Genomic DNA, 26426 nt, shown 5'->3' on the forward strand with positions numbered 1-26426 from the left:
ATTGACTAACCATTGCCAATATGCATCCAAAACTTGACAAACCATTGCCAATATGCATCACAAACTTGACTAACCATTGCCAATATGCATCCAAAACTTGACAAACCATTGCCAATATGCATCACAAACTTGACTAACCATTGCCAATATGCATCACAAACTTGACTAACCATTGCCAATATGCATCACAAACTTGACTAACCATTGCCAATATGCATCCAAAACTTAGTCTAACTATTGCTAATATGCATCACAAACTTGACTTACCATTGCCAATATGCATCCAAAACTTGACAAACCATTGCCAATATGCATCACTAACTTGACTAACCATTGCCAATATGCATCCAAAACTTGACAAACCATTGCCAATATGCACCACAAACTTGACTCACTATTGCTAATATGCATCACATACTTGACTAACCATTGCCAATATGCTTCACAAACTTGACTAACCATTGCCAATATGCATCCAAAACTTGACAAACCATTGCCAATATGCACCACAAACTTGACTAACTTTTGCTAATATGCATCACATACTTGACTAACCATTGCCAATATGCATCACAAACTTGACTAACCATTGGCAATATGCATCACAAACTTGACGAACCATTGCCAATATGTATCACAAACTTGACTTACCATTGCCAATATGCATCACAAACTTGACAAACCATTGCCAATATGCATCACAAACTTGACTAACCATTGCCAATATGCATCACAAACTTGATGAACCATTGCCAATATGTATCACAAACTTGACTTACCATTGCCAATATGCATCACAAACTTGACTAACCATTGCCAATATGTATCACAAACTTGAAAAATTAATTTCTGGAGCAGTCCGGAAAACTTTCACCCATACCCAAAACCATTGCCAATATGCATCACAAACTTGACTAACCATATAAATTACAATAAAAAACAAGAGCTGTCACAGAGACTGTGCGCTTGACTATTACACCGCTTTTCAGTGTAAGGATTGAAAAGTTTTGGCGAAACATGGATCACTGTAAAATAAGATTAGATTTCAATGCAATACATGATGTATTTGCTGAGATATTAACATGAATGTTGTGACATGGAAAATTTTAACCAGAATTTTTAAGTCCAATAATAAAGGGTCATTATTTGCAAAATACACTTATCTAACTTGGTTAAGTAGGTTGGGTGGTTGAGTACCATTGTATAAAGATTCAATGCAATACATGAAGTAGTTGCTGAGATATTAACCTATGTGTGCTACCATGCAAAATCTTAACCAGAATTTCTGAGTCGCAATATAAAGGGGCAAAAATGATATAATATAAATGATTAGAGTTGTCTTTTATGATTAATTAAGAAGGTTGAATGGTTGGGAGCCTGTGTATAAAGTTTCAATGCAATACATGATATATTCAAATTTCTATGTTGAATTAAAAGGGGCGATAATTTGAATTTTATGCAAAATAGAGTTATCTTACTTGGTTATTTTAGTAGATTGGATGGTTGAGTACCATTGTGTAAAGTCTCAATGCAATACGTCAAGTAGTTGCTGAGATATTAACCTTTGTGTGCTTACATGCAAAACCTTGACCAGAATTTCTAAGTCAAATAATAAAGGCCCATAATTTGCATTATATTCAAAAAAGTGTTATCCCACTTCATTATTTTAGTAGGTTAAATAGTTGGGAATACATATCTTAAGTTTCAATGCAATACATGATGTATTTACTGAGATAATGACTTAAATGTGCTTACATGAAAAACTTTAAACCAAGGTGTGACGCCAATGCTTGGGTGAGTAGTATAGCTCTCCTTATTCTTCGAATAGGCGAGCTAATAAGTACAAGAGACCACGTTTCATTCCCCATGAAACTTAGAATGCATGTTCATCTAGAAATCTAAATCAATTTGCGTCAACAAGATTTGTTACTTGACCAAATTTAAGTATTAGAAAGCCTTGTAATAACAATATAGATGTCACATTTAGGTGTTTGCAAATTTTGGAAGGACTGTTCATATTTCAATATTTGAATTCAACAAGAATGTGAAAGTCTTTGTCTTTAATATCATAACAGAACATAATACATGAACGTATAGCAACATTTACTGCATATATATACATGTTAGCACAATACCAAATTCTAGTATTCTAAATGCAGCTTGTGTACAATTTCAGAAGCACTCACAATTTCAAAAACATTGAAACTTAATAAATGGCACCAAAATAAAATGGATCAATCATACTGCAACTTCTTAGACTCACAACATCCTTTGAAAGCACAAGGTAACGCAAATAAAGTCACAGATATGGTTATTTATACAAACATAATAGCTATAAACTTGTAAAAGAGCACTGGGCGAACACCAACGCTTGTCTGTTGTTATTTTCATGAAAAAGGAACATAATTTGAACACTATAAAAGTTATGGACCTTGCTTAAATATGCTCACCAAGCTTCATTTCAATATCTTAGAACTCATTTTTTTTTGCATGCAGCAGCTGTCAAAAACACCAAGGCTATGACTAACTTTCTTAAAAAAAGCTGAGCTCATCGTCAAACATCTTTTCTTCAACCTCACTAGAAAAACTAGGTCGTAAAACTGACTTGACAAAACACTACATTTAAATTAAGCGCTAAACTGTGCTTATAATGTGTGTATTAACTTGAAGCTGTAGTTCTAAAACTGCACTTTTACTGTACAATAAAGTTCTACCTGGGAAGAAAATTAACAAACAATTGACTAAGCTTCTGGGAAATCACATGCCAAAACTTGCAGCTAAACAAATTATTTGTCTAGATAATTGAAAAGCTGACAAAAAGTGGCCAAAATACATTTTATAGCTGATCTAAAAACAGTTTGACAGAGAATTTTTCCAAAAGTGCGAAAGCGCTATTCTGCTATTTTCTATATGCCATACGCCTGGAGGATTGAAACACAAATTCCATTCCAATGACGAAGTTTTGCAGTCATTGTTTTATTGGGAAGTTCACTAGCAAAAATCTGTCTGTAATACACACAATTAAACGAACATATTTTATATGAAACAATTTTTACATACCGGGGTATTCCAAAATCTGTATCTTTGTGAATTTTTTACTATTAAGAGAGTAGTGACTTCATTGTGACAATTTTTTTTTTCACAGATGTTTACCACATTGTAATATCACTTGTACCAGTGTATTGCTTTCATCTAAGATAGATTAAATGACATGATAACAATGTAAGAAGCAAGTACCAGTATGTCTGCTCACTGATTGAACATGCACAGAAATGTGGCTTGAATGTAAATCATCGTAAATGCATTATCAACAACTAATTTGTTAAATGTACTGTAGACATTCAGAAAACAACAAAAATAAGATCGTTAACAACATATTGAATGCACCAAAACTTTGACATTCGTCAAACATTACTTATAATTGTTCAATGTTAATTGAAACCATAACTCTTGCGTATGTATAGCTTGTACTGTTTTCCAGTTAAATCCCTTTACAGATCAGGCCGCAGGCAACATATACACACATTAACTACATTCTAATATTGCACATAATATACAATTACCCACAATGCAATATTTTTATCCATAGTAAAAGCAGTCCATTACTGGTATTATGGTATAAATTGCAGTGGTCAGACAAATATCCATCCAAATCCATCATAATTTAGCCAGTAATTACCATGAATGACCAGCCAGCAAATCAAGGGGGCAAAAGCGAAACCTTTCTAAGCAACAACAATAATAGAATGTCTTAAAACATTTTTGCTTTACCTATCTTACCAGAAAATGGCCAATACCCAACAATTTTCAGACCGAGCATTCAGGGACACATTGGGAGCGGGTTGGAGAATGGTCTTGGCATTTAAAGCTGAATGAGCAATTGACATACAAATTTACAATTAACATATTTATATGCATAACGATGCTGTCATCAATGGACACACCATATGATCACTTTTTCAAATCTATAACTCTTCCTTAATTAAATGCAGTTCCAGAAAAGTTGTTTGTAAACACTGTTTTAACAGGAAATTTAAGTGAATTAGCATGTTAAACAATTTGACATGTGTCATTATTCACTAACCTAATAATGAACTGTATTTATCATTCTTAAAACACTCGTTGATAAGAAAACCCCTATGTTCAGAAAAACATGCTTAGATTCATGACATAGTGTTTACATATACACAAAATACATAGCTTAAGTGCATAGTATTAAAATGTCTTGAAAGTAGACGATAATCTTGGATGAAGGTTACTTGTCTTGAAAGTAGATACCACATCTGGGATTAGGGTTAAATGTCTTGAAAGTAGACGACACATCTGGGATGAGGGTTACATGTCTTGAAAGTAGATGCCACATCTTGGATTAGGGTTAAATGTCTTGAAAGTAGACGACACATCTGGGATGAGGGTTACATGTCTTGAAAGTAGATGCCACATCTTGGATTAGGGTTAAATGTCTTGAAAGTAGATGACACATCTGGGATGAGGGTTACATGTCTTGAAAGTAGATACAACACCTGGGATTAGGGTTAAATGTCTTGAAAGTAGACGACACATCTGGGATGAGGGTTAAATGTCTTGAAAGTAGACACATCTGGGATGAGGGTTAAATGTCTTGAAAGTAGACGACACATCTGGGATGAGGGTTACATGTCTTGAAAGTAGACACATCTGGGATGAGGGTTAAATGTCTTGAAAGTAGACGACACATCTGGGATGAGGGTTACATGTCTTGAAAGTAGACACATCTAAATGTCTTGAAAGTGGATGATACACTTGAAAGTGGACGACACATCTGGGATGAGGGTTAAATGTCTTGAAAGTAGATGACACACCCGGGATGAGGGTTAAATGTCTTGAAAGTAGACGACACACCCGGGATGAGGGTTTAATGTCTTGAAAGTAGACAACACACCCGGGATGAGGTTTAAATGTCTTTGAGTGACTAGTTTTGCGCAGCGACCTTCAGAAGAGCTGAACAACAGGAGAGCTGAAAGTAAAAGAAAAAAACATTTACATTATGTGACCGTTCAAAAGTCATCGGTATGCAAAACTTCATAAAAGCATTGTGTTTTATCTTTACAGCTCATAGAATGTAAGGACACAAATATTATAAAGCTATAGTTAGATTTAAAAGATAACATTTTTTTTCTCAGACAATCTCGAATAATTAATGGACAATGCATTATTCATATGTTTTGGTGGGGTCTTCCAGACAAAGTTAAAAAAATATAAATGAGCAATGCATATGACTTGTATGTTTTTGTTTTCTTCCGACAATGTTGAAAAATAAATGAAAAATGCTTTTGAAACTCATTAATGATAACAATTATGTTTAATCTTTTTTAAGTTAAGTTTTTTTAAAATTTGTTTGATCATTATAATTTATGTCTTCTTAGTAAAGAATTACTAAAATAGACCGAACAAAGCCAAATTACTGTCAGTACAGCCTTTTGAATAAATAAAGAGCTTCGAGTTTTGAAATCTACAATGTCGGCAAATGTCAGTTATTTCAGAGACATTTAATTTCTCGGGTATAATTATTCATATCATGTTTAATCTAAAATTATTTCAGTTTATACTCGAAACATGCAGAATAATGCACGCACAGTCACCAGTTATGGAGGTGCATTATCACATTGGGAGTTTTGACAACATACATGGATAATGTAAGATCCTATCAGCATGGTCTGAATCTGTTAGCTTTCAATTCGAGCATGAATTATCATGCAAATATGCCAATAGTTGGACAGAAAGTTAAAGCATATAATCATTATTTATGCATTATAGCCATGACTAGTTTGTGGAGTTTAATAATGGTTCAATTTCATTGAATGTAACAAGAAAAAACACATGAAAATATGCTGCTTTTGCATGCCTCACAAACTATAATCACCTTTAATTGTTTCTAAGATCAAAGACGGAAGGCAATGTGAAGTGCAGTTCACAAGCTTAGGATAAGACCTTTTTCAAAAGCTCCTAATAACCTCAAGCTTATTTATTTTAGATGAATTGTTACAGAACATGTAAATGATGATTGTAAACAATACCTTAAGTATCTTACAAGTAATGCAATTATGAATTACTAACTTCAAAACAATTCTGGTTACTAATCATGACAATAACATTCCTTCCAAATATTTCAACATGTATCAGTTGCAGTAATGAAGTCAATGCTATTCTTGCACACAATCAGGAAGGAAAGAAAAAACTCCTATAAAAAAAATGTTAAATTACTTAAAGTGTCTTGTAAAAGAAACTTCAGGAATAGTGGAAGTGTAAATTTTTGCTTAAAAACAATTCTACCTGAGTAATTCCTTACAATGGTGTTTCCTTCTTTAAGGGGAGTCCACTTGGTCGAACTGGCGCACGCTGGTCTCCAATGGCAACCATAGGAGATGTTCTACCGTTTGTTGACAAGCTACCATCACTGCTGAGTGAGGCTGAGTTATCTCCCCTCTGACTACTCTCCAGTTGCGCAAGCTTTTTCATATGGCCTACAGAGTTAATGCCCTTGGCTTTATGATTAGGATTTGTGACTATTCCATTTCTCTTTCGTCTTGTTTCTGGTGACCTCATTTCTAATGCACTTTGGCCCATGAATGGTTTTGACACATGGTCAGGAGTTTTCTTTCTTTGGTTTTCAAGTAATTGCATACTGGTTTTAAGACTAGAATGTGTATGGTGTGGATTGACCTTCCACACTTCATCATCACTAATATCTGCATTGTAAGGGTTCATGGTAATGTTTATATTCGTGGCAAGTTGGATTTTGTTCAAAAGATTTGCTTTACGACCTCTTGTAGGAGTTGTCTGTCCATTATGACCATTTGTTCCCCCAAATAGAAGGCACTCACTATTTAAAGCTGGGGATCCCAATGGAGACTGAACAGGGCTGTGAGGCTCGCTGACCGGAGATAGGAGGCGGCTTATTGGTCGAGAGCGGTTGCGGGAGAGGGAGCACTGCTGAAGTTGCTGGGTGAAGGTCATACAGTCACTTTCAGTGGGTCCAGTCTGGGAACAACTCATTGCACTGTTCAGCGAGCTCTGATTAGTTGAACTTGTCAAGTAGCTAGAGGACTTTGAGGAGTTGTTTGAAAGCATAGATTTTCTCCGATCGAAAGTGGAATCGGGTGATTCAGACGGGGAATTTGACATGTGGATGCCATTCATGACAACAGGATTGCCAGATGAAATGGTAACGCTTGAATTTACAGTCAGTATGGCAGTTTCGGATGCCTGTAGTGATGGCTTGGTCTCGCTACTGGTGCACGAAGCAGAGGAAGAGCTACGACTTTTGTTTCCAGTTGGCACAGAGGCGCCATACTCTTCCAGAAGTTTTATCACATTGAGGTGCCCACTCTTTAAAGCAACCTTCATAGGAGTACGTCCAAACTGATCTGCATGGTTTGGATTAGCGTGATATTGTAGCAGCACTCTTACCACATTGTCATGCCCCTCCTGACTTGCAATACACAGAGCTGTAGCCCCTTGATTGCAGGTGTGATCAACAAAAGCACCCTTGTCTAGCAAATATTGCACGACCCTATCATGTCCCTGCCAGGCTGCTGTTTGAAGAGCAGTTCTGTTATCATTGTCAACAGCATCTATAATTGCCACTGACCGACGACACATCACGTCCACAATCTCAAAGTGTCCTTGCCATGCAGCTACATGCAAAGCAGTGCGACCTTCAAGGTCAACCATGTCCATTCCCGCACCTTTCTGCAGAAGCAAATCAGCAATGCTATATTTGTTCTCCAGGGCCAATACATACAAGGTTGACCTGCCATCGGCATCCTGATAGTCAATATCTGATCGGAAATTAAGCAGATACTCCACGACATCCCGATGTCCCTCGATTGCAGCGGACCTAAGTGGTGTTTTCCCATCATGAGACCTCTGGTTCACTTGCGAGCCGTGTTGCACTAGCACTTGTAAAACAGGAAGGTGCCCCTCTTGGGCAGCCAGGTGCAGGGGTATACGACCTTCATTGTCTATCTCGTTGACCTTAGCCAGGTGTTCTATAAGAAGATCAGTCACCTGAAAGTACAATAATTGGTCATAAAGCTCGGACTATGAACTATTGCAGGTGACCAGTATGATGTCATTGTACCAGTGTCAATAAAAGGCTTTTGTCTTTGTGATACTTAATATAGAGGAGTGTAATGACCAAAAAAACAGATTTATTATAGACAATGAGTTATAGAAATAAAATATCATGCAATGCAATAATTTTCATAATAACATAGACATTATTGATTTTATGAAAAGCAAACAGCAGAAGTGAAAAGAAAAGACTTGAACCAAAATCATGAATGCAGTTATTGCTGAATTAAAAGAACATCTAACAGACTGACATCTACACATTAAACATTCATAAATTGTATTGATCGTTTATTCTAGTGTGAAATTTGCAAGCCATATATCATCACATAAAGGATGCTGTAAAATCCAAAACATATTTTTGCACAGTAAATTTTAAGCTAGAAAGTATTCCATGAATCATATTGTATGTATTCATAAAAAGATGACATGTTAATTAGCAGAAAGCAAGATTTATTACAAAACAAGGTTGACTAATGTTTAGGCTAGTGAACTTTTCAATAAAATGCCTATAATGGTAATTAAACCAAAATGAAGCATGAATAATTTCAACATAAAATGTTTGACTGAATGAGCATGTTAATTCAAAATCCATCAAATTTCAAATTGAATTAACATGTACAAGTTTAGAATTTCAATAAAGCAAGCATTGACCCTACTTTTAAAATCCCAGGGGGTACGTGAGTTTCCTTGTAGGTTGAAGTATATGTCATTTAGACTTGTGTTGATATTTAAATTCAAATTTGCATCTTTCAAGGGTGAAATAACGCCAAGGGTTAAAATTGTAGCTAGTGATATACCTTCATTAGTATCTTAAATGAAAATGGAGATCTTATCCTTTTACACATTTGAAAACTTGATCCACTTGGTATGATGGGAAAAAAACATAAATCACTACTGAATCTAGGTGAAACTATGAAATGAAGATTATTAATGTTTTTTAACTGATGAATAAAATGTTTGAACAAACATTGAAATTGAACTGCATTTTGTTTTAAATGAAATAAAGATCTTTAGATAAATAAAAAAAAATATAGGAAAAAGCAAAAAAGGAACATTATCAATTTAAGTTAAATGATAAGTGAAGACTTTTTAAGACTTTCACTCATGCCTCTGCTTATGGAACTGTTGGACGAACTCTAATTTATTAATTTAGAAAGACCCTGACGGAAACAAATTCCCATATAGTAATTATTTTGTTTACCGGTTAGAAGGTGCTATTTTGGGGCTTGTGCGCTACACTGAAAAGTATAAAGGCATTTGCACCAAAACTAAGTAAGATTTTTTTTTTCTTTACTTAACAATTAATTTGGCAGCATGCATATGGCCAGCTTATACACCAAATTACTGATTTTAGTAAAGGAAAAATAAGCAATATCTGTTAGTTTAATAGTAAAGTTAAAAAAATATATATATATATAAACACCAAAACGCAGTTTGCAATCGAAAACAATATATATTGAGTGTCACTTGATAACATAAAGTAGTGTTGGATAAAAATTGTATTAACGTAAAGCGAAGATTAAAACAAATCAATGGTGAATTAATCTTCGACAATTTTTATGCATGTACAAAACCCCTTAAATTTGCATTTTGACTGCATTATTTCATTATTACCAAATGTGTATGTATTTTTTTCCATTTGTCTGCAGTTATTTTCCATTCATTTTGAAATGATTGAAATCAGACCCAAACAAGAGTGTTAATGCATACAAGATATACTTTCGATAATCAATTGCGACAAAGTCCTTTACAGTAGTCACCAATGATGTTCTTTTCAAATGATTTTCTAAATTATAATTGATCAATTGGAACAACACTACCCATTGATTACGATTGAGGTCTGCAAATTTTGACCTTTTTAAATAAGGAATTTAAACAGTCTAAAATCTTTTAAAGCATTTAACAAGGTATAAAATCATTTATAATATCAGACAGCAAAATATGCAATTTATACATTTAGGATTTTGTAAATATTTAATCATGCGAATGGAAATTAACTTCAAACAAGCAGGCTTCCTATCAATTTGAGGGCATCAAATAGAGGTTAATTACATAATCAACAGCTATCAAAACACAGCAGCTAATAGAATTAAATCACACTGATTTTGAGTAACAGAGCAGACAAGAATTATATAAAAATAACCACAGTTTGAAAGTTAAATAAACTAATTATGTCAGAAAAGAAACTCTTAAACACTGTACTCTGGACTAAAACGGAATAAGGAACTGCATTGTTTTGTATGTTATTTCTACATTCGAGATTTAACAATAATGAAAAGAACAGCCAATACAGCATCCAGCCAATAAAAGCCCAGAGTTACATGTCATGTATTTTGTTTATTAGCATACCTGAATTAGTTGATTGATTAATTGGCCTGTGATGTCATTCTTGACCTTCTTTAATATATAGAAGTTAATACAATTTACAAGAATCACTACAAGTAGCTAACGCTTCCTTGTGATAATTTCATCTAATTTGTTATACATGAAATATGTATTAAGCAAAATTACAACCAACAGGGGTTGCATATTTAAACTAATCAGTGTCCCGGGTACTACATCATAGTTACATTTTTTGGTCTTTCTTCCCATCCAAATTTTGAACAGGAATTACTCCTGACATTTGATGAGAAAACCAGCACTGAGATCCAAATACTAAAGCCAGTAGCAATGAGGGGTAAAATGACAGAGGAAAACAGGAAAGGCCAGACAACATCAGGAGAACAGAGCCTCAAATGTCAGCCTCAACTTGGATAGTGGCTATTATGTTTGTAACTTAATTACATCTTGTACTTTCAGTTACGCCACATCAAGACAAGTCAAGGTAAATTATCTACCAATAAGAAGGTGTTTGACATATTAAACGGAAAAATACACGAAACACATCATCGATACATAAAACAAGAGGGCCAAATGGCCCTGAATCGCTCACCTGTCATATATTGCACATTCTTCCATTATATACAAATATTGAAAACCTAAGCCTATGAACACGGGGCGTGGCCAATTTTGACCCCAGGGCTAAAGTTTGAACAATCTTAATAGTGGTCCGATAAACGATGCTTCAAACCAAATATCTAAGGCCTTCGCCTTTTGGTTTCGGAGAAGAAGATTTTTTAAGTTTTCATCATATACATATATAAGGAAACCCATGACCGCCCGGGTGGGGCCATTTTTTGACCCCAGGGCCAAAGATTGAACAATATTGGTACAAGTCAACTAGATGATATATCATGCCAAATATCTAAGCTCTTGTCACTACTTGATTTTACGTGTGTATCTATATATGTATATTTGTTATTAATTGTTGTATGTGGCCCATATTGAAAATTGGTATGTGTACTAAATATGTTATCCAGTTTAAATTAAGACGTTACTTGTCTTTGTGAGTTCGGAGAAGATTTTTTAAGTTTTCACTATAACACATATATTTATCTCTAAACATATAGAGAATACCCATGACCCCCGGGGCAGGGCCAATTTTGACCCCAGGGCCATAATTTGAACAAACTTCGTAGAGGTCCACTAGACGATGAATCATGCCAAATATCTAAGCTCTAGGCCAAGTAAGTTCAGAGGAGAAGATTTTTTTAAGTTTTCACTATAAACATATAGAGAAAACCCATGACCTCCGGGGCGGGGCCAATTTTGACCCGAGGGCCATAATTTGAACAAACTTTGTAGAGGTCCACTAGACGATGAATCATGCCAAATATCTAAGGTCTAGGCCAAGTTAGTTCAGAGGAGAAGATTTTTAAGGTTTTCACTATAAACATATAGAGAAAACCCATGACCCCCCGGGGCGGGGCCAATTTTGACCCCAGGGCCATAATTCGAACAAACTTTGTAGAGGTCCACTAGACGATGAATCATGCCAAATATCTAAGGTCTAGGCCAAGTAAGTTCAGAGGAGAAGATTTTTAAGGTTTTCACTATAAACATATAGAGAAAACCCATGACCCCCCGGGGCGGGGCCAATTTTGACCCCAGGGCCATAATTTGAACAAACTTTGTAGAGGTCCACTAGACGATGAATCATGCCAAATATCTAAGCTCTAGGCCAAGTAAGTTCAGAGGAGAAGATTTTTTAAGTTTTCACTATAAACATATAGAGAAAACCCATGACCCCCCGGGGCGGGGCCAATTTTGACCCCAGGGCCATAATTTGAACAAACTTTGTAGAGGTCCACTAGACGATGAATCATGCCAAATATCTAAGCTCTAGGCCAAGTAAGTTCAGAGGAGAAGATTTTTTAAGTTTTCACTATAAACATATAGAGAAAACCCATGACCCCCCGGGGCGGGGCCAATTTTGACCCCAGGGCCATAATTTGAACAATCTTGGTAGAGGACCATTTGGTGATCCTAACTACCATATATCAACGGCCTAAGCCTTGTGGTTTGGGAGAAGAAGATTTTTAAAGTTTTTCCTTTTGTTTGCCATGGCAACCAGAGTTCTGCATGGAATTGAATTCTTTGAACAACTTTGATAGAAGACCACCCAAGGAACATCCCTATGAAGTTTTATTAATATTGGCCAAGTGGTTAAGGAGATGTCTTTTAAGTAAATTGTTGACGGATGACGCACGCCGCACGCCGGACGCCGGACAAAAGGCGATCACAAAAGCTCACCATGTCACAAAGTGACAGGTGAGCTAAAAAAGCAAGAAAATTCTTGACTTCTCTTTTAGATTTGATTGTTTTCTTCATAATGGAAACCAGAGTATATATTAGGCAATTCCAAATATATAATTGAAGTTTAACATTCTTTTGAAAATCAAGAATCATTTAAGACTTGAGATTGAATCTTTAAAAGCAATGGCAGAGTTAATTGTAACTGTTTTCAAGTTACTATAATAACATGACAAATTAAGGAAGCAAAACTATTCATATTTTGAAAGCCATGTCATTCTGTTCTTTGAAGTCCATTAATACACATCAAAATATAATTGCAGATATAAATAGTACAAAATAATAATTGTCATGTTTCTGTGGTTGTCTCGATGTCTCCAAAGTTCAGTTCTAACCACCCGTGTAATGTTAAATAGCCAACCTTTTCGGTTAATTGAGTAGTAAGCACTTTGTCTACAATCTTAGGTTAGTCTGGTCACATTCCTATGGTTTATTTAGACTAAATATCTGTCTGGCTGTTTTCAAATCCATGACCCAGTATAATGATTGGAAATCTGATAAGCCACAGCTGTATTTGGTAGAGAATAATATCAGCATATTTTTTTCAGGAAATATGACTACCTCCTATACTTAGAAGAAGAGTGAATGACATTGCGCAATACTGAAACTTCCCAATTAGGGTGATGTCAGAGTTATTACCTTGTAAATTATTAATCAATCTTTGTACAAAGACAAACATGGAATAAAAAAGTTTCTATGTGAATATTATTTTCATCCTAATTTCATAACATGAATGAAAATGTCCTCATGAGAAATCAAACAAGAAACATTTCTATGTTTTGCTAGTCTTGCCCTTTCGAAATGGTTATCTGATAAATATTTCAGACAGACAGATATTGTGCATTTGTTTGTACTTATAATTGATCAACAGAAGCAAATGGAACATGGTAAAAAAATGCAATGAAGTTGACTCAGTCCTAAAATGTAGGTAGTTTCATTGCCGCAATGGCAGTCAATTTCCAGTTTTATCCTTCATGTTTTTGTATGAACTATTTCTTGAATATATTGGTAATGATCAAACTAATAATCAATCAATGTGCTGCCACACCAGTTGGCTGCATGTACACCAGAGAAAAATATCCTCCAGTTGTATGGTTGTTTCTAAATCATTTTACGACATATTTAATATTCATGGAAGTAATTGCTGTATCAAAAATCTTTAAAAAATTGCCATATAATTGTTTGGACAACCGGTAGTTGAAATCCTGTATGTCTGTCTGTCTGTCTGTCTGTATGTCTTTGTCTGTCTGTCCGTCTGTCTGTCTTCAATACCTCACTGATTGGTGGAATATTGATGGGTGCATTACCTGCATATGACATGGTAACTCATTGACAGGTGCAGACTCTTATTTCCTGCGGCAAGTGGCTTAACATTTCATAATTCTCCATGTGTGAACAAGTTTTACTGACGTGTGCTTTTTCTCTTTCTTACAACTTTAACATAATCAAAAACATGGAAAGTAACCCTGGGAGCAATATTTTAACATGTGTTTCATTAACTTGTAGCTCTCCTTCGAAGTAATAGGCAATTAGCATAAATGCACGCTGAATGGAGGTTATATTGCCTTTTTGCATAAACATAATTTCAACAACTAATAGCAAAGTGTGCCATAAGCTTGCCAAGAATCATTCTGAAGCTATAACTGATGGATCACTCATCGCTGGCTTTCCTTATCTCTTTCTGAAACTGAATTTCTCCTCAAAATAAATATCTCTCCAACCAACAAAATGAACTCACAAAAATAATTCTAGGCCCTAAAAATCCATAAGTAATTGAAGTTTATCGATTACCGATTACTGGTATACTTATGAAATGTGTTTCAGGCTCTTTGCCTGACATCAACAGAATAGCTTCTAGAAATAAATATCTTGCAACTTTCAAGGATTTCTCAACAACAAAGGAATCAAAAATAGAATTATTCCCAGAACTCACTGCCAGATGGCCTTTTTCTTGCCAATGACAGGGAATTAACAGTTAACAGACCCAACAAACATGGCAGTGAAAATTGAACTATTTGAAATGGTGTTATGCACATCAGTCCACATTGATTTATCTGTCAAACAACATGCATCTGCATGTTTAGAGTCAAAGCACAGTAAAATGGCCCATTACCCCAGGGAAAAATCGTGGCCTTTCCTGGATTTGTCATGTGCATTAACATGATCAACCAGAATTAATAAGTTGTCTGTATGGTGATGTATTGATTGAAAAAAAGCAATTAAATTCTTTATTAGAAACAGTTCAGTTTTTCCAAAGGGGCAAAAATGTCTTGAAAAATTATGAAGATGAAACAATGTTTGATTGAATGCATTAACAAAGTTTTATGTCTATAAAACAGACCGTGATGTAAACAAATCTCTTAAGCATTTTTTATTTTCTTTTTATGATAGATTTTTTTTGCAATTTTACTTGCAAATTGTAGCTTCATGATGCTAAAGACAAGATTTCTACTTGCGTGTGTCTAAAAATTGAAACATGCTTAATATCATACCTCTGATATAATATAGTGTTAATAGTACTGCATTTTGATCTGGGAGATTGTGTTCCCCTCAATCGTATTTTTCAGGTTCGGATTTCACGAGGTTACTAGAACAGTGAAATCAAAATCTGCAAAAATCCACAAGTTGAATATGACATTCAGGATTAAAACATCGTACTCATAACACTTTTATTATATACATTACATAAAAACACATTATTTCATAGAATTATCATTTTAATGATACACTATATTGTTTTATGTCATCATTTTTAACGAAGCCCAAAGATAGCCTGTATGACGTTACGTCAGCACCATATTTTGCGAGATGTATTGCGTGTGGATTTGCTATGGCTTTGTTATAAAAAATATTTATTCAGTCATTGAAATTAAAAGTTTAATTATTACAATCTTTATATGAGTATACATTCTATTACATAATAATTTGGAAGCTAAGTAATATTATATGTTCACATATTAAATGTCAAAGGAGATTTTGGCACAGAGGCAGGCAGTGTGACCCCAAACTTTCACCAAGAATTCACATATTAAATGTCAAAGGAGATTTTGGCACAGAGGCAGGCAGTGTGACCCCAAACTTTCACCAAGAATTATCTTTGTTAACAAGCCAGTCTCCCACACACAATAATGATTAGTCTGCAATCCAGCTGCCAGCAAAACATTGCCAAAACATCATATGCATTTCTCCCATCAAAATGTTGCCAGCTGCAATGTCATGCTGAATTGCAATGTATAATAACTAGCACTTCAATGCAATTTGTACAGAAACGTGCATTCTGTGGGTTCCTTTCTTAAACGTATAAAGTAAATATTATGTGCATGTCATAATGTTGCAGGTGCATGGCCTTACAACAAAACAAACCACAGAACATTGACAAGTATTCAGTCATACATTGATTGTGCTGATATATCATAATCTGCAGTACATCAATCAATCTTGGTAACCAACTGTACTGTTCAACCTTTATTATCATCATTTACTATTTGATAAATATGGCAATTTGAGGTTTTCCTATTACAATGAATCCTGCAAAGCAAAGTCTGCTATGTCATTTCATTTCTTAATTGCAATACATAATTCAATCATAAAAAGCCTCACGCCCATACTGAACGTTCAATTCATTTGCTGATAAGATACAGTTTTATTGCAACAAATATTTACACAGTCTGCAGCTTTCTCAGAAACAAATTTCATGCTGTTAACTGGATCGGACCTAATTATCGTGACACACACGACACAATGGAAACCACACTATAACATGCGCACAACAACAGTTTTGCTACAAAGAGATGATTAGCAAGGATTTCTTATTGATCTTGCTCCAAGAAAAACACTAACACAGAATGTGATCCTCTTGTCCATAACAAACTTCATCACAGAGTCAGTCATTGACCAGCTGACATGAAATTATTGGACTTTTAGAGGTGACAATCTCTACAAATAGATTATCTTCATTATCTCTGGTAACATGATGAATTCCAGCAAGCTTAAATGGAGAACATTCCTTTTTCAAATATTGGGGGAACAAAAATCCGAAGTCCTTGGAAGTAAAAGGAATTAAGTTAATTTCTAAGTCAGTAGGAAATATTTCATTTATTTTAAACTTCAATAAAACAGATGTTAATAGCTATAACTAAATATATACACGTCATTCCTTTTTTTCTTTTAAAACTTTCAACAAAAAAAGGATGGGCTCCTCTTACAGCATTGAAATCTCCTGGTATTTGGAAGCAAAGAAGTTGCTGTATTGATTAAGTGAACATCTTGGCTTTCAATTGCCCCCTTCTTTAGTGTCAATAAAAATATGAAAGATTACAGACGTTGTTACGTTACATCAATAAACTACTGTCTGTTATGGAAAACTAGAGGCTTAGATCACGACATGAAACAGTCTAGTGTGTTTTCTATTGTCTTCAGTTACCCGATTTTATTGCCTGCAAATTACCGGTTAAAGATGATGCGCTTTGAAGCAATTGTCGGACTTTATTGCAAGGAATTAAGAATTTACAAAAAAAATGAACATCACTTTTAACGCTTGCACTTTAAGAAAATGAACAAACAGCACGCAATGATCAACTTAATATAATCAAAGAAACATTTGATTGCTTGCTGTGCAAAATAAGACGTTCAATATCTCTAAGAACATTTTATGTTCAAAATTATAGGGACGAAGATAAGACTTATTTTATTCTTGTCTAAATGATCGATACATCTAACCTTGAAACGATCATTAAAGTAATGAAATTCAAGATGTGGTAATAATTCTTATAAAGATGAGGTATAAAAAAGCTTAAGAAGTTATAATACAAAATGAATGTATCATAATATTCCAATAAAGATAATGTTAAAGATAAACATTGTATCAGTGAAGTAATTTATACCTTTTTATGTCCCTCATAGGCAGCCATGTGAAGCGGCGTCATACCAGCGTTGTCACGATGCATCTCGTCAAGGCCTCGATCCAGCAACTGTTCAACTATGACAGCGTTGCCCTGACCAGCAGCAATGCTTAGAACCGTACGTCCCTCAGAATCTATACTGTCAACAGCTGAGCCCCAGAATAATAACTGCGTAACAATTTGCTCATGACCCATCGATGCCGCTGCTAAAAGTGGAGTGCGACCGTTTTTATCACAGTGGTCAACATCAGCGTCCCATTCTAGCAGCATTTCGCACACTTCCTGGTGACCTTCGTATGCTGCGACCAGTAGCGGAGTCATCCCATCCTTGTCCTGATGGTTAACTTCTGCCCCACGCTCAAGAAGCAAACTGACCACACTTTCATGTCCTTTACTGGCAGGAATGCACAAAGCAGCAACCGAAAGAGCCGACCTGCCGTCACGGTCAGCATGATCAATATTTGCCTTATAGTCCAACAAATGGTCTACGATTTCAGTATGTCCCATGTAGGCAGCAGCTATCAGTGCTGTTCTGCCCTCATTGTCAGCTATATTCACATCCGCACCATGTTCCAGCAGTTTTGTCACTATTTCCTCATGTCCACCCCATGCTGCCGCCCGTAAAGCAGTTCTTTGGTCGTTATCACAACTATTTACAGAGGCACCTGCCGATAACAACACTACAACAACTTCTGTATGTCCACCCCATGCCGCTGACCTGAGGGCAGTTAAACCATCCTCATCAGCATTGTCCACATTTGCCCCAACCTCAACTAGAGCAGACACAACATCTGAGTAACCCTGCTTTGCAGCCAAGTTTAAGGGTGTCTGTTTGGATTTGTCTAAGGCTTCTATGCTGGCACCTTTTAATAGCAATAATTGAACAAGGTGAAGGTTGCCTTTATAAGCAGCAGTATGTAAGAGAGTTCGTCCATTTGCATCAATAATGTCAATGTTTTCATCAATATCACGCTCACTAATTTTTGGTGATTCAATCTGAGATTCTACAGTCAAACTTTCCTTCATGCTGACTGCATCACATTCATTTTCACATGGCATTTCAGCACCAGCATCTAGTAACAATTTCAAGACTTTCTGCTCCTTAGGAAAACCAGCTGTCAAACATCTCTCAGCATTTGCCCCAGATAATAACAACCACTGTACGAGTTGGTTATGCTCTATGCTACATTGAACAGTACTTTTTACTAGATGTAATGCAAAATCCTGCACTTCCAGCGGCGTTAGCTTCGATGCGTGTAATGTGGCATAAAGGGCCAACATTCCATGACCTTCAGCAGCGTTGCAAAGATATTTCTGGGTGCAGTGTTTAACATCAAGTAACCACTCAGCAAAACTATGATGAAACAGAATACGCGTCCCATCTGGTGAGGTTATTAAAATCTTTGAGAGGATTTTCATGTGTTTCTCAAATTCCTCTTTCAAGAGCACAGTGTTCTTAATTTGAGCACATCCAAATAATTCCAAGTCTGTCAGTGGTTGTCTGGCAGCTAACATTACTTCTAAAACCGGTTTAACTTTCGTAAATTGCTTCCTGACAAACAGTCTTTGGCATAACCATAGGTAAAGTCCATTCAAAGTACCAGGGATTTCACGGATTTCTCGCAGCATAATGAAATGCTCAGCCACGCCATCTAATACTTTTTCCAGATACAAAAAACAGCCATTGCTCTTAATATGCAACTGGTTTAACATTTCAGCAGTCTCGCGGCTTAGGTGTTGTCTCAATTCTTCCTCTTGGTCAAGCCGGCATAAAATATACTGTTGCACATCACGAACAATGTAGGACTTTCGCAAGTCATCTAAACTAATTTTCCGAAACCCTGTGAACATTCTTGAGATTGTCTTATTTTGTTTTCTCGATGAACACATCAGTAATAACCATTTTGGTAGCAACGAATGATGATTGGCTAACAATTCTGCTATCGTTTTGCTCCCTTCTTCATGTTCACTAGTTGTATGCAAGTAAGACTCATCAATAGAATCAACTAACATAAACAATGTCTTTTCTGGTGGTTCAATTTGCTGTAAGGGTTCAAGAACTGCCTGTTTGAAAAGGTCGTCTAAATTTGTGTCATAGTCCCGTTTGTGTAACAAAGTCTGGATTTCTGAAGATTTCACAATTTCATGGTAGCCAGAGATCATATCGGAACAACTTAACTGCTCAACCATATTTTTAATAAAATACGAGACAGACAATGCCTCGACATTATGTGCTTGACAAAAATGGTAACTTAGCATTCTATTATTGAGGGCAACTTGCTTCCCACCTGGGTTTGTTGGCCAGACTAGCTCGCAGCAGAGGGCTGTTTTCCCACTTCCTGGCCCTCCCATAATTAGGGCTCCACTGGTTTTGGCTGTAGGGCGATTTTCAAGACAGTGGCTTATTTTGCTGAAAGCCCATTCCCGACAAAAGAAACGCTTCTCTCTTAGCAAACAGTGGCTCATTTTGTTAGTATTTCTGGTCTATCAAATTACAAAAAGAATTAAATCACCACTTTTCATCTGTTTGCTGCGTTAACACCTGTGCAAATCCAACTCTTTGACACAAAATGAATCATTTTTCCAGCAATCATATTTAAATAATTTCCAATCCTGTTTGCCATTCACTCATTCACTGGTGGTAAAAGGTTACAAACTTCTGAACCAGTTAGTTATGAATACTGATGGCGAAATTAAATGAATAATTCACCAGCAGGTTAATCCACAAAGGCAGCCCTAAAACCTGATACCCTAGTCAAGCTGAATAATTAAGCAAACACTTCTTTTGCTATGAAAGGGTAGGATCAATATGAAGCCAGGATCGTAGAATGCCACACAGTGCTTAGAACCATGGCATTTCCCTTCGCTCTGATTCAGAAGTCCTTATTTTCTCCAACACACATCGAGCATAATCAATATCCATCAAACCTTCTCAGATCCCTTTATCGTGAGAAAAACCACAATGTTAATACTTAAATCGGTCAACTATGTATAGTTTAATGTCAGATGTAACAAGATGTCCATATATTTTATATACTGTACAGTTGCACTGGAGCGTTCAGTAATTAATGAATAAGTTAATGAAAATGACACTTTATCTATTGAGATCTAAAGTAAATAGTACATTCCCAGCAGGCAAAGAATTTCAGCTATTTCATTCACACCTTTTTACACATCCGAATAACACATTTGGTGGTTTTAATTTCGCTTAAACTTTCCATAAATTAAACATGTATAACATGTATGACATCCATGTATACTAAAGCACTCCTTAACCAAGACAAGGAATTTACCGACAATGTATTCACATTTCACCAGAGTCTGCATGCAGATATTCAAATGATAAGGCTTTTCCTTGGAATAAAACTGCTGTGGGCCATGTTGTTCTTGGAGTCAGTTTCATTAATTTACATCAGACCAGGTTCTTTAAATAGACACTTTCTAAGCTATTTTGTCGTATAAATAATTCCTTGCATCTTTTCTTTTGAGGCTCTGCATGATTTCAAATATTTTGATGTTGTCAAAAATATAAATTGGACATTTCATTCCTGGGTCTAAAAGCTGTGATGAGTTTCAAAACTGTCTTCTTGATTGCGATGCAGGAAACTTCTGGACCACTTTACATCAATCTTTCACAGGTTCCCCAAACAAGGCACAATCTAATATATTCCCACTTTCTCTGGTCAATAAAAACTTGCTATTTTCTTCATGGATAAATGAGATTATCAGGATGAATCTATCAGAATGCCATAGCACTAACAGTTCCAATAAAATGTACAGAAAACAAATACTGGGAATCCTCAGATCTTTCTTATTTCCTTAAAAAGAAGTAAAAATTTCTGTAGAAAAACCTATTGCTATGTATGTTATCTCAGGCCTTCTTCAATTTCATTTTCCTTGTCACTGACGATCTTCAGAAATTGCTGATTTTATGATGTACTGTACTTGAAACCTTGGAGATTGTTTCTATTTCACTTTAAGTCATGAACGGAAAACTAGTTAGTGTCATCTTTCCTTCTTCAATCAATAACAATTCTCTGTTGTATTGTTCTTTTATGGCTATTGTCTTGACTGTTTCCACATTAGGGTCGTTGGATCATCTTTCTGAAATCATACAGACATTGCACATACCCATTGTAAGTATATTGAAATTGTGCCAACTCTTGTATAAATTGGATGGCAGGAAAATGTAGTGAATGAAAACATTTACAGAATTCCAAAAATCGGATGTCCCTCATTTTCTAATAACAGTCACCATAATCTTGACCTTTAAACTACTGACTCCAAATCAATCATCTACTGACCATGTCTTATGAGCATACCAAGTTTGAAGACTATACAACATTTCACTCAAAAGTTTTTTATTGTAAACCATAGCGTGACAACGGTGATGCAGATGCTGCGGATGGACAAAGAAACACCAATGTGTCTGCAATGCTTCACAGGCATCACAAAAAGGTATGCCCTAATATACAAGATTGCCCTTATAGACATCTTATTGGTCACCATGTGCTTACAGCAGACTTCCTGACATCCTAGGCAAGACTTGGCAAGTAAAAATAGGCTACACAACACCTATACTGTAAGGGCTACACAACACCAACATTGCAATGTTACCAACAACATTCTTAAGAATTTTTTAGTAAAATATTTCCCTTTATGGTAGTGTTAAAACTAAGTCACTGACATCTTACAACCTCCAAGAAAATTTACTATATGTTCAAATTTTGCCAGCAATTTTGAAAAGCATTTGTAACGTGATGGGAATAAACATATAATTCAATGTATATCCCCACATCTGATGTCACAGAAACATAAAATTTGAAGGGAAATGCGGGAAATACTCTTTAAGTTATTTGGAATTATATTTTGCATATCACAGAGATGAAATGAACTTTCCTTAAGGGCTTCTGTTAAAGCTGCACTCTCACAGATTGAACGTTTTGACAACTTTTTGTATTTTTTGTCTTGGAACAAGCCAATTTTTGCGGAAATCCATGTTAACCAGTTATATTTAAGACTGCTGACAAAAAAATAGATCGCAGATTTTTATATTTAAGTTCAAAAATTGATGTTTATTGCATTTTTCTTAAACTGTTAGTTAACTTTCGAACAGAAATATTAAAATCTACGATCTGATTTTTTGTCAGCAATCATATATCATTGGTTTGCAGATATTTACGCAAAAATTTGCTCTTTCCAAGACAAAAAATAAAAAAGTTGTAAAAATGGTATATCTGTGAGAGTGCAGCTTTAAAAGAAGTTTGGAAGTACAATATTCGTTCTGTGCCAAAATTGAGTCCTTGGATTTTGAGAAAAAGCTTAAAAAACCTGGTATCAGTGTTACTTTGTAGTCACATTTTAAGTAAGTCTTGAAGTGAAATGAGTTACCTGGTATCTAAATACAATGTTGAGAAGTTTGCACATAACAGTTAACAATTATTTAATATTTAAAATATGTAGTTCAACAAAAAAGGAAAATTCTAAGAGTTCAAAAGAAATTTACTTTAATAATTCCGAGAAAAACTTCCCATATTTATTACACAGAAATTCAAACTTCGCGATTAATTAAAAAGGGTTTCCCTATTTCATGTTGATATGCTTGAATACTGTAAATGTGTTATTAAACTCACCAGGCACCTGTCTTTTTGAGAATCCTGCATTTTAAATAAGAACCATTTTTCAGCATTTATCAAATTTAAAATCCCTAGACAGTAGGTGCAGTCGTAAGCACACAAACGAACAATCAGCATCAGTATCCTCTGCATCGTAGTGTATACATACCCTGGTGTGTAAATCAATATCAGAGACCAAATGGTGATATGTTGAGCTCATTGAAAGAGCCTTTGACACAGACATAATGCTCTTCCATGCAATTGCAACACAGAATAACATGGAGTTGAACAATACATGGAACCTGTAACACTACACCTCATCATGGTGAACCTCCATGGCAAGTTTTTTTGAAAATCCTATAATGCATATTTAAGATACAGCCTGGACAAGGTTCAGACCTATCAACAGTACTCATTTTGACATTTAACCTCCAAGTGTGACCTTGACCTTTGAGGTGCAGACCTGGGTCTTGTGCGCTACACCCCACCTCATCATGTTGAACTTTCATGGCAAGTTTTTTGAAAATCCTATGATGCATGGTCAAGATACAGCCCAGACAACAATCATTTCAACCTTTAATCTCTAAGGGTAACCTTGACCTTCAGGTCTTGTGCGCGACAGATCATCTCATCATGATGAATCTTCATAGCAAGTGTTTTGAAAATCCTTTAATGCATGATCAAGGTAGAGCCAATACATGGTTCAGTCAGTCCAGACGGCGCCACATACAAAGAACCATCATTGTGACAACTATGTCTTGCTCAACTGTCATCTACTCGTTATTGTAAGAAAATGTTGCTAAGTCCAAGACAAAAAGCAATTTTTTTATTTAATTAATCATGGAGAAAATTGTCGAGAAATCTAGAAAATAGACCAACAAAAAGATAATGGGACCATTTATTATAGCAAGCATATTTAACGCTACATTTTAATTTTACTATATATCTTCTGTTTTTGGTCTAAATTCAACTATACTTATGAGGTTTTTTTTTGCATATTATAGGAAAAAAATCATTTGGGTGCAAAATGTAAGAGTCCTTTGAAACTTTTACATTTTTATAGAGTTCTATTTAAATTTCTACACATTTATATTTTCTCATCGTTTTTCTCAAGTATAGTCAACGGGGCATAACTCCTAAATATTTAACAATGAAAGTGGCCTTCTAGTACATAATGTTCTAAGTATATCGGTTACGTGAATATTTTAAAAGCTTTTTTGTACAACTGTTATTGCAAGACACCATCAATGGTAATGTTGATGACACTAAGGCTTAGGTGAGTACCTACTTTACTTACAATGATTAATGACAGATACTCCAGTTACACTCGATTTAGCTCTCCTCAAAGAAAGAAGTTGTTTTTTTCATTTACTGCCGAAAAACCAATGGCTACTTGAACCATGGTTGATACTTTTAATACATTGTACCTCATTGTACCTTTGACAACCGAAATTTAAGAAGAGCATTATCAGAGTCAAACTAGACTGCACCTTGTCAGCATGGAACTTCTTTTTGCACAGAAATGGAGGTCTTTCTTGGATAATTAAAGAAATAGTGGATATATTTTTAATGAAAACTCAGTGAAAAGTTTGCCTCTGGTCTGATAACTGTATAACAGTTATAATGTATACTTATGTTTATAATAAGTTCACATGCCAAACTAGCACAGTAAGATTCGCTGCAATGGCAGTGTACGGTGCCAGTGATTCACCCACTTTAAAAAATTGCAATTAATAATACATAAAAACATCTTAAACAAATTTCCCCCTGAAATCAAACCAGAATTGCTAACAAGGCATTTAGAGAGTGGGCAAATAATTAGTATGGGCAAAAAAAGTGTTTCCTATTAAACCAGTCATTTGAAGTAAAGAAGTGAGTTTATTCATTCAATCTTTCAATTTGTGGATCTCATATAGAAAACTAAACAATGTAATGAAAATGACAATAATTCCAACCAATTTTTAAACTTTTTCTACCCAGCTTAGAGCACTGTTTATAACGTGACAGTTGTATGATCTACAAATGGTTTGATGTTTAATCCGAATTATGCATATCCGAAAATACACTATGTATACAGTCTGCAAAATGCTTTTGTAAAATAATGGCAAAAGGTAAATGAATTCCTTTACACTACACCTATATATTTCTATATCGATACAACACATGCACATACAATATCACGTACTTACATAAAATAGTGTTCTGTCCGAGGTTTCATTTCACAAAAGGCACTGCAATCTCAAAGTAGGAGGAGCTTGCTGATCACACCAATGTGTTTCATTGGTCATCAGTTTTCCACAACGGACATTCGGAACTCCTCGGCCATTTTACCGTTGTTTTCGATAAAATGGCCGAGGAGTTCCGAATGCACAACGGAAGGTCAACAGGATACATTCCACTAATTTATGATGAAACTAAATGCAAAGATTATGTGTTGTTAAATGACTGTTAAATATTAAAATGCATTCCGCACAATTTTATTAACATCATATTGTTGTGATCTGGGAACCAGTCACATTATTCATTTATGATAACCAGAAGCTGATGTAGGGAACCAGCTAGCAGGAAAACAGACAGACTTTGACTGACCACCACTGAGACCTGACGGACTTATTACTTCTTGACGATCACCTTATATCCATCATCATCCGATACATAGATTCGACGCTAGTGCTCATCTTTATCAGGTATGTTTGTATGGATATTCGTTATTATGTCGGGATCACAATAATATTTCACATGGCAGGTCTCAGAATTCACCTGCTTTATTATAAAAGTGATAATCAACTGAACTGTTACGGAAATCGTTCGGAATTTCTGAATTTTGTGTTGGTATAATAGACTGGCCGGACAAAATCAAAATACGCACCGCTATGTTTTAAAAACATATAAGGAGAATTAACTGTGACGCACTTCCGGCGGTGCGGGGTGATACAGGAATCCAGTGGATTTCACGTGAAATCCACTCAAAACGTGAAATCCACTCAGAACTCATTTATTTTAATTAATAATTTAATTTTTTGTATACATATTAGAAAGTGCCTCATGAAGGGTTTATATTTCAAATTTTATTGAAATTGGTCAAAAAATAAAGAAGTTAGAG

General features: G+C 35.3%; 1 protein-coding gene across 2 annotated transcripts; it reads right to left on the reverse strand.

The window, feature by feature from the left end:
* Positions 1 to 2045: 2045 nt before the first annotated feature.
* On the reverse strand, positions 2046 to 26229 carry LOC128228254 (ankyrin repeat domain-containing protein 50-like). Of its 2 annotated transcripts, none has more exons than XM_052939448.1 (5): positions 26193 to 26229; positions 25513 to 25737; positions 17691 to 21812; positions 6329 to 8049; positions 2046 to 4996 (listed from the first exon to the last, which is right to left on the reverse strand). In XM_052939448.1, the coding sequence occupies exons 3-5, from the start codon at positions 20172 to 20174 to the stop codon at positions 4972 to 4974; spliced, it is 4230 nt and encodes a 1409-aa protein (XP_052795408.1). In that variant the 5' UTR covers positions 20175 to 21812; positions 25513 to 25737; positions 26193 to 26229; the 3' UTR covers positions 2046 to 4971. The 2 variants fall into 2 exon arrangements, with proteins under 2 accessions (XP_052795408.1, XP_052795409.1); XM_052939449.1 differs by having other exon boundaries at positions 6313 to 8049; positions 26193 to 26228.
* Between the last annotated feature and the right edge of the window lie 197 nt (positions 26230 to 26426).

The sequence above is a fragment of the Mya arenaria genome, chromosome 3 (genome assembly GCF_026914265.1).
Source record: "Mya arenaria isolate MELC-2E11 chromosome 3, ASM2691426v1".
In the NCBI taxonomy this organism is placed as follows: domain Eukaryota; kingdom Metazoa; phylum Mollusca; class Bivalvia; order Myida; family Myidae; genus Mya; species Mya arenaria.

What these genes read in the sequence shown, in the direction of transcription:
- LOC128228254 (XM_052939448.1), bottom strand. Translation starts at nt 20,174, where the DNA reads ATGAGCCACTGTTTGCTAAGAGAGAAGCGTTTCTTTTGTCGGGAATGG. An exon ending in CCTATGAGGGACATAAAAAG is followed by an intron (nt 8,050 to 17,690) that starts GTATAAATTACT and finishes TTGTACTTTCAG; the next exon opens with GTGACTGATCTTCTTATAGA. An exon ending in TTAAAGAAGGAAACACCATT is followed by an intron (nt 4,997 to 6,328) that starts GTAAGGAATTAC and finishes TTTTACTTTCAG; the next exon opens with CTCTCCTGTTGTTCAGCTCT.